At 37.8% G+C, this 16,191-nt stretch overlaps 1 protein-coding gene across 2 annotated transcripts in view; it reads right to left on the bottom strand.

Annotated features, from left to right (window-relative positions):
• TRIM33 (tripartite motif containing 33) overlaps positions 1–16,191 on the bottom strand; it is a 140,423-nt gene that overhangs the window by 40,564 nt on the left and 83,668 nt on the right. For both annotated transcript variants that reach the window (XM_040230986.1, XM_040230988.1), the window contains exon 5: positions 1,456–1,572. In XM_040230986.1, the coding sequence (XP_040086920.1) occupies positions 1,456–1,572 (117 nt within the window). The remainder of the gene's footprint in view (positions 1–1,455; positions 1,573–16,191) is intronic.

The following is a 16,191-nucleotide window of genomic DNA, read 5'->3' as shown; positions in this document are numbered from 1 at the left end:
GACTGATTCATGCTGATGCATGGCAGAACCAACACAACATTGTAAAGCAATTATCCTCCAATTAAAAATAAATAAATTTAAAAATTAAAAAAAAAAAAGATTCAGCCAAAGGTTGAAATCATTAAGCATGCTGACAGTAAAGTCAAACACCCCTAGGTTTAAGCATGGATAATATACATTCAATTGTAAAGGAAGAAAAAAAAAAAAAAGAATGTACATTAAAAAATGGAGAAAAGTCATCAAAGAATTTAAAAGAAGTATAATTATAGATTTTAATCTTGAATGCTTTATTTTAAAGCTTTCTGGAGATGAAATTCTTCCTCCCACCATCTGTAATCATGTGACACATAAGCCTCACTTGTCTATACAAACTGAGGAACGTTTCTACAAAATATGCATGACATACATGTATAAAAATACAGGGCCGCAATATGAATTATCTTTCTATCCTTTCTCTGTAAAGGATAACCATCTGTAATTTATGAGAAGGCAGTTATCCTCTCCAATATCATCTACAATGTAACAGCAGTATAAAAAGCATCCTGACATAACCACAAGAACAAACTATGACTAGTATATGTGTATATATATTTATATATTATCTACAATCTCTGAGGAGCCTCTATTTTTCTTTGGTATAATCTTTAGGATGAAAGTTATAACATCTCTTAATGTCTATTATTATCTAATATTCCATATAATCACCATTCATTCATCTTCAATATTTTAAGTATTTACTGGGTCTTTTTAAATCATCAAAAATTAATTTTAATATTCTAGAGAACCTAGAAGTCTTAATTTTGTGAGTCTGAAGAACAAGAACATATGAACCCTTATTCATACCTCTAGGAACACAGGGGTTTTAATTACGCCAGCTCCAAGTGTTTGTCTGCAAGGACTCCCTTTAAGAGTCCTGATCTTCTTAACCTACTCGCTTACGAACTTAGTCCCAACAGCCATTGTGGGGTTTTTGTGTCTGGTTTTATTTGTTTGTGGCCACACTGCATGATCTGAGTCCCCTAACTAGGAATTGAACCCATGGCCCCCGGAGTATAAGTTCAGTTCAGTTCAGTCGCTCAGTATGGAGTTTTAACCATTGGACCACCAGAGAAGTCTCAGTCCCACGTGCTTTATCAATAAATTTAGTTAATTTAGAAATTAACAAAAATAGGATTTCTAAAACTAGTGTTGGTGATTTTAAAGAGCTAAAATTTGAAGGTTTCCTATGTGCCAGAAACTGTGTTCCCATAATAATACAACTAAGATAAATACTGTTTTTAGTGAATTAAATTTTCTTTAATAAATATCATAATCCAAACTCAAATCATTTACTCCTCAAAAAAAAAAAATCTTTTCTATATATGCTTAATATAATATAGAAGGAAAACAAATTTAAACTGGACCCACTTTAATAATCTTTAAAGTGAAATTTTGGTTTTAAGGAACCACACTTACCTATTCTGCACCTGAGTAGCTGCAAAATGAACATAATTCTTCTTCTCAAGAAGCTTAGCCAGTAGATTCTCAATTGCACCTTTCTGGTTTTGAAAAGCTTCTTCCAAAAACTGATACCTTCAAAACAAAAAAAAACAAAAATTACATTTAAAACAGAAAATTTATGACTGTGATTTGGGAACCAACAACTGCTAGATGAGTCAATCTTGAAACCTTACTTAAATGATCAACATTCTAAGAAGGACACACACCCCTTACATCACCAGCAACTTTTAACTATCAATTTTCCTTCACTCTTAACCTGACCCAGTGAATCCACTTTAAAACAAACAAACAAAATTACTCAAAACTGCTCAAGTGTTCTTACATTAGAGTTTTGATTCAGGATTGCATTTTTTAAAAATCCAAATACTGGCATGAGTTGTATACATTTTAAATCAGAAAATATAATCACATTACACAAAATACTTTCAAAGGTGGGAAAACTACCCACAATTTCAAAATCATAAAATCACTGCTACTATTGTAATATATGTGTGTGTTAGTTGCTCAGTCGTGTCCAACTCTTTGCGACTCCATGGACTATAGCCCACCAGGCTCCTCTGTACGTGGAATTCTCCAGGCAAGAATACTGGAGTGGGTTGCCACTTCCTTCTCCAGGGGATCTTCCCGAGCCAGGGATCAAGCCCCTGTCTCCTGCATCACAGGCAGATTCTTTACCATCTGAGCCACCAGGAAAATCATGCAGAAATATAATATAAAAGAGCTGAAGAAGAGAGAAGGGGAAGATCAGCTACAACTCTAAAGACAGTAGCTCAGATGATCAGGGTATAGTGCTAACGGGTATAGCTGAATAAACAAGCTTGAACAATGGTCTCTGACTGTGTCACAATGATCAACATTTTTGGTAATTCGAAAGTTTAACTGGAGCCATAACATCCATGGTATAACCTAAAAACTGAACACCTAGCTAAGGCAGAATCAAAGAGAAGCTCAAGGTACTGAAGAAGTTTTCCTTGTCTATGTGGACACAGATCATTAAAGTAAAAGCAGAAATTGAGATGCAGAGGAAGGCTATGAGCACCTAAATGTTTGTACCTTTAGTAAAGGTCTCCGTTGTGGTAAACACAGGAGGAAAGGCTATGACTTTGTTAACAAAAGGAAAGTTTGCTGAGTGGTGGGGTTTAAGATGTAAAGGAAAAACTGAGGGAATTAGAATGCAAAGTTTAGAACAATAGAGTGAGCGTGGTTACACAAAACAGCTGGCAAATGAGGTTTTTATTTTGTGCATTAAGAATTTTTTACTATAGTGAAATATACATAACGGGCATATCATTTTATGATTTTCAAGGAGAAATATTTTAAAGCAAAAAAAGAACCTATCTACAATGTAAAGTCTAGCACATGATAACTTGTATGATATATTAACTAAACACCACAAAAGCACGTGAATGAGCATTTTAATTTAAAAGGCTTTTAAAAGAGGTTCTGTTACAAAGGTGAGCCAGACTATTCCTTCATTGAAGAAACATTAAAGGAACAACATTTGATTCATTTCCTATCCCATTTATTTCTCAAAGGCCAAAATGAAATTTTACTTTGTTTAATCTGTATGGATAAAGTAGGAATATGAGATTTCCATGCTAACCCTTTCGACTTAAGCTTTACATTGTAAAGAAAGATCTTTTGACCCACAGTTTAAATATGTCAGCAAATAAGAAGGCATTGGGCAGAAAGGTCAACTAGTACCATAACTCACAAAATTTTAATGCATGAAATTTAAATCTGTAAAATTTTATTTCTTTTCTCAACTCAAAATAATGTTTCAGAATCCTACTTCTAGAAATGTCTTACTGCATTCATATGAACAAGCAGGAAGCAAATACACCATGATACAACTAGGAGAAAGTATATTCCCTTTCATGCCTTCATATAGGTGTTGACATCTACACTGGATGTTAAAGGGTGAGTAAGACCTTTCTAGGTAAACGAACCTGGGAGAAAGGTAAGAGCTTTCACTGGGGTAAACAATCTGAATGTACAAAAGTACACAGTTCTGAAGCCATCTGTCAATTTCAGGGCTAAGGAAAAGACAAAGCTAGAGAAACAGGGAGGTACCAGGTGTGAAACAGAACTGTACATTTTGCTGAAGGTGGACTCAGATAATAAATAATAGTTAACCATCAAGAGATAGGTAAAACACTGATAATCGGATGTGCTTCCATTCACTTGAATGAATGTCTACTGTATTACTAGAAGAAAAATACTAACTTGAGCTTGAAAAACAAATGAACAATATAGTAGTTTTGGCTACAAGCTCCTTCTGATTCTCTTACCTAACAGAATAAACTAAAACTGAATTTTCTTTTTGAACTAATCAATGTAATAGGTGAAATACTTCAGAAATGAGGGGGAAGAACTAATAAATGGATTAAACATAATTTTGTTAATATGTAATATGCAGTTTCTTAGATTTTAATCTTGCATATGAAGCAGTGATTCTTAACATGGAATTCTTCACCACAGTGAGTTATTTTGTGTATTTCTAAATGTCTATATAAAAATTACACACACCCACAATTTAGTAATGATGGGCTTATAAGTTAAGACTTTTTCTCCTTTTGGCTAGAATTATAGAAACTCAGTATAACATGTATACTACCAATTATCATGTTTTGAACAGAATCATTATGCTTATATATATATAAATTTATTGAGAAATAAACTATTATTTAAAGCTGTTTGCTAAGTTTTTGAAAAGAGGGCTCTCGTAAGTATGGGAAGTGAATAAAAGGATTTTTCCAAAGGCTGAGAATCACTTAGCTAAAACGGCAAACTGTAACTTCTGAATGCACATTTAAAGTCTTATCAGACCCTGAGTTGTAAAAGGATGCCACTCTATTTGCCAAGTAATTATTCTTGGCCAAGTAATTATTCTTAGTAACTGTCAGAGAATGTTTAACAGTTGATAAGATTTTACTCTGGCACTTCTAGGGAAATATATCATCTTAGTTTGTATGCAAACTGAATGTCTAGGTAAACATCCTTGAAAGCTGATATGTAGTAATTCTGACTCAGTGTCTTCCTTAAATCAGTTATCCATAAAATTTCATAAATACGAATTACATAAATTTTCAAGCACAGGTTAAAGCACAGATTCAATCGCACAGAACCAATCATCCACTTGCAAAAAGTATCAATTTATAGCTAATTTTTTCAGTATACCCACCTATTCTATCCTCAAGTTACCCTGAAAAATACTCCAACATAATTTATCTAAGCATTTATCAATCTAGAAATAACAATTAGCCCATTTTGAGAACTTACAATGTTTTCAAGCACTTTGCTAAGTATCTTACATGGATTCTCATTAAATCTTTAGAAAGACTTAATAACTAAGTAATATTACAGTCGTCACAGTAACAGATGATTTGGACAATTTTCTATGTCTCAGGTCTTCTTCAGAAAAATATGTAATAATCGTATCTTACAGGATTAGTCCAAGAATTAAATTGATCAAAAAAATATAAAACACTTAAATAAACATACTGTTTTGCTTATTAAAGCAGAGTAAAGGCGTAAAGCTGGTTATCACTGATATTTTTAGCAATATTTTAGAACGATTTCCATTGTTTAAAATAAAAAACCTCAATCCAACAACAACAACAAAAGACCAAGAGTGTACATAAAGACTGCATAATAGTGCTTGCGAGAATTTTAAACTGAGGTTATGTTCCCTACTCAAGGCAATATGTGAAAGGGAGATGGTAATGCCATAAGGATTCAGCAACAGCTCTATGAAGACCTACAAGACCTTCTAGAACTAAAACCCAAAAAAGATGTCCTTTTCATTATAAGGGACTGGAATGCAATAGTAGAAAGTCAAGAGATACCTGGAGTAACAGGCAAATTTGGTCTTGGAGTACAGAATGAAGCAGGGCAAATAGAGTTCTGCCAAGAGAACTCATTGGTCATAGCAAACACCCTCTTCCAACAACACAAGAGAAGACTCTACACATGGACATCACCAGATGGTTGACAGTGAAATCAGACTGATTATATTCTTTGCAGCCAAAGATGGAGCAGCTCTATACAGTCAGCAAAAACAAGACCCAGAGCAGACTGTGGCTCAGATCATGAACTCCTTATTGCCAAATTCAGACTGAAATTGAAGAACGTGGAGAAAACCACTAGACCATTCAGGTATGACCTAAATCAAATCCCTTATGTCTATACAGTGGAAGTGAGAAATAATTAAGGGATTAGATCTGATAGACAGAGTGCCTGATGAACTATGGAATGAGGTTCGTGACATTGTACAGAAGACAGAGATCAAGGCCATCCCCAAGAAAAAGAAATGCAAAAAAGCAAAATGGCTGTCTGGGGAGGCCTTACAAATAGCTGTGAAAAGAAGAGAAGTGAAAAGCAAAGGAGAAAATGAAAGATATACCCATTTGAGTGCAGAGTTCCAAAGAATAGCAAGGAGATAAGAAAGCCTTCCTCAGCTATCAATGCAAAGAAATAAGAGGAAAACAACAGAATGGGAAAGACTAGAGATCTCTTCAAGAAAATGAGAGATACCAAGGGAACATTTCATGCAAAGATGGGCTCGATAAAGGACAGAAATGGTATGGACCTAACAGAAGCAGAAGATATTAAGAAGAAGTGGCAAGAATACACAGAAGGACTGTACAAAAAAGATCTTCACAACCCAGATAATCATGATGGTGTGATCACTAATCTAGAGCCAGACATCCTGGAATGTGAAGTCAAGTAGGCCTTAGGAAAGCATCACTATGAACAAAGCTAGTGGAGGTGATGGAATTCCAGTTGAGCTATTTCAAATCCTGAAAGATGACGCTGTGAAAGTGCTGCACTCAATATGCCAGCAAATTTGGAAAACTCAGCAGTGGCCACAGGACTGGAAAAGGTCAGTTTTCATTCCAATCCCAAAGAAAGGCAATGCCAAAGAATGCTCAAACTACCGCACAATTGCACTCCTCTCACACGCTAGTAAAGTAATGCTCAAAATTCTGCAAGCCAGGCTTCAGCAATACGTGAACCGTGAACTTCCAGATGTTTTAAGTTGGTTTTAGAAAAGGCAGAGGAACCAGAGATCAAATTGCCAACATTCACTGGATCATCGAAAAAGGAAGAGAGTTCCAGAAAAACATCTATTTCTGCTTTACTGACTATGCCAAAGCCCTTAACTGTGTGGGTCACAATAAACTGTGGAAAATTCTGAAAGAGATGGGCATACCAGACCACCTGAACTGCCTCTTGAGAAACCTGTATGCAGGTCAGGAAGCAACAGTTAGAACTGGACATGGAACAACAGACTGGTTCCAAATAGGAAAAGGAGTACGGGAAGGCTGTACATTGTCACCCTGCTTATTTAACTTATATGCAGAGTACATCATGAGAAACACTGGGCTGGAAGAAGCACAAGCTGGAATCAAGATTGCCGGGAGAAATATCAATAACCTCAGATATGCAGATGACACCACCCTTATGGCAGAAAGTGAAGAACTAAAGAGCCTCTTGATGAAAGTGAAAGAGGAGAGTGAAAAAGTTGGCTTAAAGCTCAACATTCAGAAAACGAAGATCATGGCATCCAGTCCCACCACTTCATGGCACATAGATGGGGAAACAGTGGACACAGTGGATGACTTTTTATTTTTCTGGGCTCCAAAATCACTGCAGATGGTGACTGCAGCCATGAAATTAAAAGACACTTGCTCCTTGGAAGGAAAGTTATGACGAACCTAGAGAGCATATTAAAGAGCACAGACATTACTTTGCCAACAAATGTCCATCTAGTCAAGGCTATGGTTTTTCCAGTGGTCATGTATGGATGTGAGAGTTGGACTATAAAGAAGGCTGAGCGCTAAAGAATTGATGCTTTTGAACTGTGGTGCTGGAGAAGACTCTTGAGAGTCCCTTGGACTACAAGGAGATCCAACCAGTCTATCCTAAAGGAGGTGTGTTCCCCCCATCAATGAACACAGTCCTGGGTGTTCACTGGATGGTCTGATGTTGAAGCTGAAACTCTAGTACTCTGGCCACCTGATGATGCGAAGTTGACTCACTGGAAAAGACCCTGATGCTGGGAAAGACTAAGGGCAGGAGGAGAAGGGGACGACAGAGGATGAGATGGTTGGATGGCATCACCGACTCAATGGAGGGTCTGGGTGGATTCCAGGAGTTGGTGATGGACAGGGAGGCCTGGCGTGCGGTTCATGGGGTCGCAAAGATTCAGACACGACTGAGCGACTGAACTGAACTGAACTGAACAGCTGCAGAGAGCACGTACTCTGAGCACACATGATGAGAACCAAAAGGAGAGAAATCTCAAGAAAGCTTGGGAAAGACATTAGGATTCTCACATAAATAGAAACGGGAACAGAAGATAAACTAACTTTAACTCACAAAAGGAACACAATAACATCAACTGATGTTTCAGTTACTTAAGACTTCATTAGTAGAACAAGCTGTTACTTTACATTGCTACCTTTCTTCAAAGTTCCTAATCTTTTCTTCTGTAACATCTAACCTTGGGAGGGGGGTTCATGTTTGGGAACGCATGTACACCCGTGGTGGATTCATGTCAATGTATGGCAAAATCAATACAGAATTGTAAAGTAAAACAAAAAATAAATAAATAAAAATAAAATAGAATAAAATAAAAAACATCTAACCTGCTCTTAATTCCATCTGAAATCAAACAGAAAAAAACTAGAGGAGAGATCAATAAAGGAACAGTGAGTTTTAGGACAACTGTAATAAAATTAATACATGTATGACTGGCATCCCCAAATGAAGAGGGGAGGGAGAGGGAAGAGGCAATAAGTATTGGAAGAAATTGTAACAGTGCAATAAAATTTCCCGAATTTGACAAAAACTATAAAATCTATATAGATCTAAGCAGCTCAACACCCTCCAAGCACAAGAAACATTTAAAAAATTACACAAAGATATACTGTGTTCAAACTGCTTAAAGTTGATAATAAAGAAAAATTTTAAGTACCGAGAGGGAAAAAGATATATTATATACAGAAGAATAAAGACAGAACAGTATCTAATGAAATAATCATATGGTTTTTATCTTTTAATTTGTTAATATGGTGTATCATACTATTGATTTGCAAATACTGAAGAATCCTTGCTTCCTAGCATAAAGCCCACTTGATCATAATGTATGATCTTTCTAATATGTTGGATTCTTTTCGCTAGAATTTTGTTGAGGATTTTTGCATTTATATTCATCAGTGATACTGGACTGTTGTTTTCTTTTTTTGTGGCATCTTTGTGGTTTTGGTGTCAGGGTGATCCTGGCCTTGTAGAATGAGTTTGGGAGTTTTCCTTCCTCTGCACTTTTCTGGAAGAGTCTGAGTAGGATAGGTGTTAGCTCTTCTCTGAATTTTTGGAAGAATTCCACCTGTGAAGCTATCTAGTTCTGGGGTTTTGTTTGTTGGAAGATTTTTTTATTATAGTTTTGCATGTGTAAAGAATGAAACTAGAACAGTTTCTAATACCATACATAAAAATAAACTTCAAACGGATTAAAGACCTAAATGTAAGACCAGAAACTATAAAACTTTTAGAGGAAAACAAAGGCAGAACATTCTCAGACATAAACCACAGCAAGATCCTCTATGACCCACCTCCCAGAGTAGTGGAAATAAAAACAAAAATAAACAAACGGGACCTGATTAAACTTAAAAGCTTTTGCAAAATGAAGGAAACTATAAGCAAACTGAAAAGACAGCCCTCAAATTGGGAGAAAATAATAGCAAATGAATTAACTGACATAAGAATTGATCTCCAAAATATACAAGCAGTTCATGCAGCTCAATACCAGAAAAATAAACAACCCAATCAAAAAGTGGGCAAAAGACCTAGACAGACATTTCTCCAAAGAGGACATACAGATGGCTAATAAACACATGAGAAGATGCCCAACTTCACTATTAGAGAAATGCAAATCAAAACCACAAGGTATCATCTCACACCAGTCAGAATGGCCATCATCAAAAAGTCTACAAACAAGAAATGCTGGAGAGGGTGTGGAGAAAAGGTGACCCTCTTACACTGCTGGTGGGAATGAAAACTGGTACAGTCACTATGGAGAACAGTGTGGAGATTCCTTAAAAAACTGGGAAAAGAACTGTCGTGGGACCCAGCAACCCCATTGCTGGGCATACACCACCCCTCCCCCAAGGAAACCAGAACTGGAAAAGACACATGTACCCCAATGTTCACTGCAGCACTATTTATAATAGGGAGGACATGAAAGCACCTAGATGTCCATCAGCAGATGAATGTATAAGTACTTATACACAATGGAATATTATATTCCACTAAAAAGGACTGCATTTGAGTCAGTTTCAAGGAGGTGGATGAACCTGGAGCCTATTAAACAGAGTGAAGTAAGTCAGAAAGAGAAAGATAAATACTGTATATCAACATATACATGGAATTTAGAAAGACAGTACCAACGATCTTACATGCAGTGCAGCAAAGGTGACAAATGTAAAGAGCAGACTTTTGGACTCAACGGGGGACGGGGGACGGTGTACGTGGCATGATTTGAGAGAATAGCACTGAAACATATACATTACCATATTTAAAATAGATGGCCAGTGCAAGTTCAATGAATGAAGCAGGGCACCCAAAGCGGGTACTCTGGGACAACCAGAGCGATAGGGTAGCGGGGGAAGTGGGTTCAGGACGGGGGGAACACACGTATACCTGTAGCCAATTCATGCTGATATATGACAAAACCATCACAATACTGTAATGAAATACAATTTAAATAAATTAATTTTTTAAAAAAGGACAACAGACTTCTCACTGGAAACAATTCAAGCCATAACAGAGTAGAGCTGTATCTTTAAAGTACTGAAAGAAAACTGTCAAATTAGAATTAGAGATAGAGCAGAAACAGCTTTCAAATATGAAAGTGAAACTTTTGGGAATGACAAAAATACATTCACTATTCTGATTGTGATGATGGTTTCACAAGTGTGTTAACTTTGCCACCAATAGTCACTTGCTCCTTTACTACCTCTACAGGACTAAAGGAAAGTTACTATAATGCTGTGGAAGAGAGATGAATCCTTAGAAGTAGTAGTCACAAAGTACACCATACGAATTTTTAGACCAAGTACACATCATCTGATGGTCTGAAACAATTTCATTCTGGATATTTAATAGCCTCAACCTGGTAGGGCTTCAGTGAACTGGCTGGCGAAAGGAAACTCAAACCTTTACTGAAGAAAGCATCATAATTCTAGACAAAGTATTTGCATAAGTAATTCTAAAGGAAAATGAGAAGTTCATAGTTCTAAAACAGATATATATATATATAAATGGCACATTTGAGTTAAGCAAGCCCATTCACTACAAGGCTGTGACAGATGATGCTGTAAAGTGCTGCACATAACATGTTAGTACATTTGGAAAGCTCAGCAGTGGCCACAGGACTGGAAACGGTCAGTTTTCATTCCGCCTTCCAAAGAAGGGCAATGCCAAAGAACGCTCAAACTACCATACAACTGCGCTCATTTTACACACTAGTAAGGTTATGCCAAAGATCCTTAAACCTAGGCTTCAGCAGTATGTGAACTGAGAACTTCCAAGTTGTACAAGCTGGCTTTCAAAGAGGCAGATGAACCAGAGATCAAATTGCCAATATCTGTTGGATCAGAGAAAACAAGGGAATTCCAGAAAACCGTCTACTTCTGTTTCACTGACTGTGTGAAAGAAAGCCTTTGACTGTGTGGATCACAGCAACTGTGAAAAATTCTTAAAGACGTGAGAATATCAGACCATCTTACCTGTCTCCTGAGAAACCTATATGAGGGGTCAAAAAGCAACCGTTAGAACCTTACATGGAACAACTGACTGATTCAAAACTGGGAAAGGAGTACGACAAGACTGTATATTGTCACCGTGTTTATTTAACTTACATGCAGAGTACATCATGCATTTGCCAGGCTGGATGAAGCTCAAGCTTCAGTCAAGATTGCTGGGAGAAATATCAACAATCTCACACACAGAGAAGGTAACATTCTAATGCTGGAAAGTGAAGAGGAACTAAAGAGCCTCTTGATGAGGGTGAAAAGAGGAGAATGAAAAAGCTGGCTTAAAACTCAAACTCAACTTCAAAAACCTGAGATCATGGCATCCAGTCCTATCACTTCATGGCAAATAGAAGGGGAAAAAGTGGAAGTAGTGATAAATCTTATTTTCTTGGACTCCAAAATAATAATTATTTTTTATACTAGCCAAAATTAGAAACAACCCAAATTACTATCAATAAAAGAATGAATCAACTATAGCCGAGAGGTTTCCAAACTTCCTTGGGTGATGATGCCATTTAGCATCTCAGCAGCTTTTCTTTCTTTTTCCACAGAACTAAAGTACCTAATATTTCCATTTATCAAGTAGCTAAGTAAAAGACAAGAATTCAGATTTTATTTCATTTATATTTTAGTCATTCTCTAAACTGCACTTTTAGATACTTTTCTGTGTATGTCTATACACAAACTCATATGCATATAATAAAATCACAAGATATACATATGAAATCACAGGATATGTATATATTAATACATATATTATATCTAAGTCATAATGACTTATACATGTCATTAATAAACTTCAAAGTATCCAATCAGTGAATTCTTCTATTTGCCAGGAGCATTCAAAGGCTGGAAATACAACAGTAAACAAGACAAAACAGGGTCCTCTTCTTCCTTTCCTTACATTCTAATTAATGATACAATTTAAATAGTGATGTGACAAAGAGGATATGGACGGTTAAAAACTACAGACTGGATATACAGAAAAGATTCTTTTAGGGTGACACTTATGCTAAGATCTCAAAGGTAAGAACCAGCCATACAGAGATCAGAGATCAACTATAAATGGTGACAGGAAGGCTCACACTGCTGCAAAGGAAAAGTGATCAACCATTTTCAACCAATACAGATTTCACTTTTCAGAATTTTAGCAACATTCATCTCAACCAATCTGTCCCTTTCCCAAATGGTAACTGATGACTCTGAAGAATGTTTCTTTCTCAAATCTTCTGAAATTCCTGTATTTCACGCTAACTCTCAGCCATGCCCACTTCTTCTTCTAGTCATAGCAAACATTCTGCAAGGTAACTGATTCACTGAGCCTATGAGTTCCTCAGATAGTTGGATAGATTCACAAACTACGATACAAAAATTAACAAGGCTTTTTCAGCAAAACCAAAATGAATGAACTATTTTTGGAGATTATCATGAACTACTACTGAACCATTACTCAATCTCGAGCCTCGTAAAGATGGTGAGTCTCCCAAAACATCAATGACCATCTCTGTTTTTGTATTATTATATGCATAATCATCACCTAGCCTGGTACTTGGTACATGGTGAGTACTCAAATACCTACTGAACAAATGAGCTGAATGAACACTGAACTTCAGTAAACAAGCTGCTTTTTCTGACAATAAATGAATTTCAGGAAAACAATTTGTCTGGATAGGAAAATCTGATTTGTTGCCATACACCTTCCTGAGAAGACTGACAGTAGATATTAATTTGTATGTCATTTCTACCAGCTATCTGGATCACAAATTTTTGTACAAATCATTCAATTGTAGATATTCTACAATCCATACATATAGACATATGGATTACTTGAGGTGGAGGATGTCAGGGTGAAACAGAGGAATGGGCAGGAATCTAGATTTAGGACAGAAGATCTTATTCTAAATAGGAAATAGGCGAAAGGAAACATGAAAGTATGGTTCAAGACCCCCCCACTTCAAGACGAGGGGCCCCCAAGCTTATGTTTCAGATCTTTTTGCCTGGTACAGAATATTTTTGCTAAAGATGGTTTGGCTATTTTTCTCAATATAAAACGTTTGTAAACAATTAAGCCCCAAAAGAACATGGATAAGACCACACATTTACACAAACTAGGCCACCAAGCAATCGCCAGATCAGTGACTTGTGAAGTCCTACAAAGCACAGACAAACACCATAACTAGAAAAGTGAAAGTGCAGTCACTGAGTTGTGTCCAACCCTTTGCGGCCCCATGGACCGTAGCCTACCAAGGCTCCCCTGTCCATAGGATTTTCCAGGCAAGAGTACTGGAGTGAGTTGCCATTTCCTTCTCCAGAGGGGATCTGTCTGACCCAGGGAATGAACGTGGGTCTCCCACACTGCAGGCAAACACTTTACATCTGAGCCACCAGGGAATCCCATGAAGTCCTACAAAGTGCAGACAAATACAGCAACTAGAAGGGGGCAACAACTGAGGGAGACAAGAACCCAGGATCAGACACACATCACCCAGTGTGTCCTACTGCATTTGCCCTGTTACAACACAGTGAGGCAGGTTTGCAGTGATCTCACACCACCTTTTCTTCTTTAACTCCATGACACTAATCACTGCTACAGCAGGACAGGACACTGGCTCTGGGAACTAAACAAAGAAGCCACCAGTGATGGTCTCTCTGGAAGTCAAGGAGGAAAACGGCCAGAAATGTTAAAGGTTAAGGATCTTGTCCTTGCTTCATATATCCATCCCTGGGCAGCTCAAGATGGGTACAGAGGCATTGTTCCTAACACCTATCCTTATCCACTCATATTTTTTTTACAAAAACACATACATACCTATATACTGCCTGCTGTGCACAGTAGGCCTAGCCCAATCAAGCAAAGGATGGATCTGGTATGTAAAGCGAGTCCCATGCCCTGGGATTAGAGGTTTGTAACAGGAAACCTTTATCCCACACAGAGATGGACCTTCGTCTAATCTTGGCTTCCCCTCTCTGCACCTTTTACCTCACCAAAACCTCTCCTAACCTCTCTGCACCACCTTTTTTGATTCAGACTAATTTCCAACCTTTTAGTAGAAGGCAACCAAGTCATGGGGCCAACCCAGTTAAAACCTAGCCTTCCATGAAACACTGAAGATGAATGGGTTTTAATTAAGAGGACACCATAAGAAAAGCCAGCTCTAACATGCAAATATAAGGTAGTTCAATAGGCTATATTATAGATCTCAAATAGTTTTTCTTTCTGGTGATACAGCAACAAAAAGTATTCCAACTGTGCAGACCCAGAGCTCCTGCTAACTTATGCTTGAGATTGCTCATGTACCTGAGAACACAGTGCAGGAATAAGGGCCTCTGATTAAAATTCACAAAAATACAAAACCAGAATATTTATATTATGAAAAGAAAGTGTAAAATACACAAGGTAAGTCATTTGCACACAGCTAGTGTGGTTGGCATCCTAGAGAAAGTGGGACCCAAGGAACAGTCACCCAAGGGAACAAATAAATAAAACTGTCTTGGCCCCGAAAGCAGTGTGAGTGAGCTTAGAAGCAGCAGGTCTGCAGCTGTTCCCTCAACCACCGCTGTCGCCTATCTTCACAACCCACTGCTTGGCACAGTTCTCAGCACCCTTCCAAACATGAGATTATAAGCAGACAAGATGTGGAAGACCCTGCCTTCCCTTGATACCCCCTTGCAAAGAATGTAGTAGCTTGTGGTTTGTGTCCATCAATCTGGTCTCATGCTTAATCTCTACATTCTGGCATGGAAATTTTATTTCATACCCTTCTTTAAGAGTAAAACAACTCTCTCCAGGCTACTTTCGAAAACTGGAGATTCTGGAAGTGGAGGCTCAGACAAAGCATGCAGGGAGGGTTATCCCCGAAGCCCTCAAGTGCATCTGGATGGAGCATAACTGGAGTTCCTTTGCTTCATCCCTTCCCCCAACCAAGAGGGAAGTGGGATGATGCTATGGATCCTGGTCTCAGATACATGTCTTACCCACTGTATTCCTGGTTTCCTTACTTTGCCAACTGATGCCTGGTTCTCAAAATTTGCAAAACATCCATCCTTGCTTTTTCTTTAACAGCCTAATTCCAAGAAAAGCTATTTCTTTAGGAAAACATTTTTGAGAAATTTAACTTATACAGTTCCAGTCAAGGGACCATCACTGTATACTCTTTTGTTCAGTTCAATTTAGTTCAGTCGCTCAGTTGTGTCCGACTCTTTGCGACCCCATGAATCGCAGCACGCCAGGCCTCCCTGTCCATCACCATCTCCCAGAGTTCACTCAGACTCACATCCATCGAGTCGGTGATGCCATCCAGCCATCTCATTCTCTGTCGTCCCCTTTACCTCCTGCCCCCAATCCCTCCCAGCATCAGAGTCTTTACCAATGAGTCAACTCTTTGCATGAGGTGGCCAAAGTACTGGAGTTTCAGCTTTAGCATCATTCCTTCCAAACACCCTCTTTAACAAAAAAGAGTACATCATGAGCAACGCTGGACTGGAAGAAACACAAGCTGGAATCAAGATTGCCGGAAGAAATATCAATAACCTCAGATATGCAGATGACACCACCCTTATGGCAGAAAGTGAAGAGGAACTAAAAAGCCTCTTGATGAGAGTAAAAGAGGAGAGTGAAAAAGTTGGCTTAAAGCTCAACATTCAGAAAATGAAGATCATGGCATCTGGTCCCATCACTCCACGGGAAATAGATGGAGAAACAGTGGAAACAGTGTCAGACTTTATTTTTGGGGGCTCCAAGATCACTGCAGATGGTGATTGCAGCCATGAAATTAAAAAACACTTACTCCTTGGAAGAAAAGTTATGACCAAGCTAGATAGCATATTTAAAAGCAGACATTACTTTGCCGACTAAGGTCCGTCTAGTCAA

This window comes from Oryx dammah, unplaced genomic scaffold (assembly GCF_014754425.2).
Source record: "Oryx dammah isolate SB20612 unplaced genomic scaffold, SCBI_Odam_1.1 HiC_scaffold_28, whole genome shotgun sequence".
NCBI lineage: Eukaryota > Metazoa > Chordata > Mammalia > Artiodactyla > Bovidae > Oryx > Oryx dammah.
This window is presented reverse-complemented; position numbering and strand designations above follow the sequence as displayed.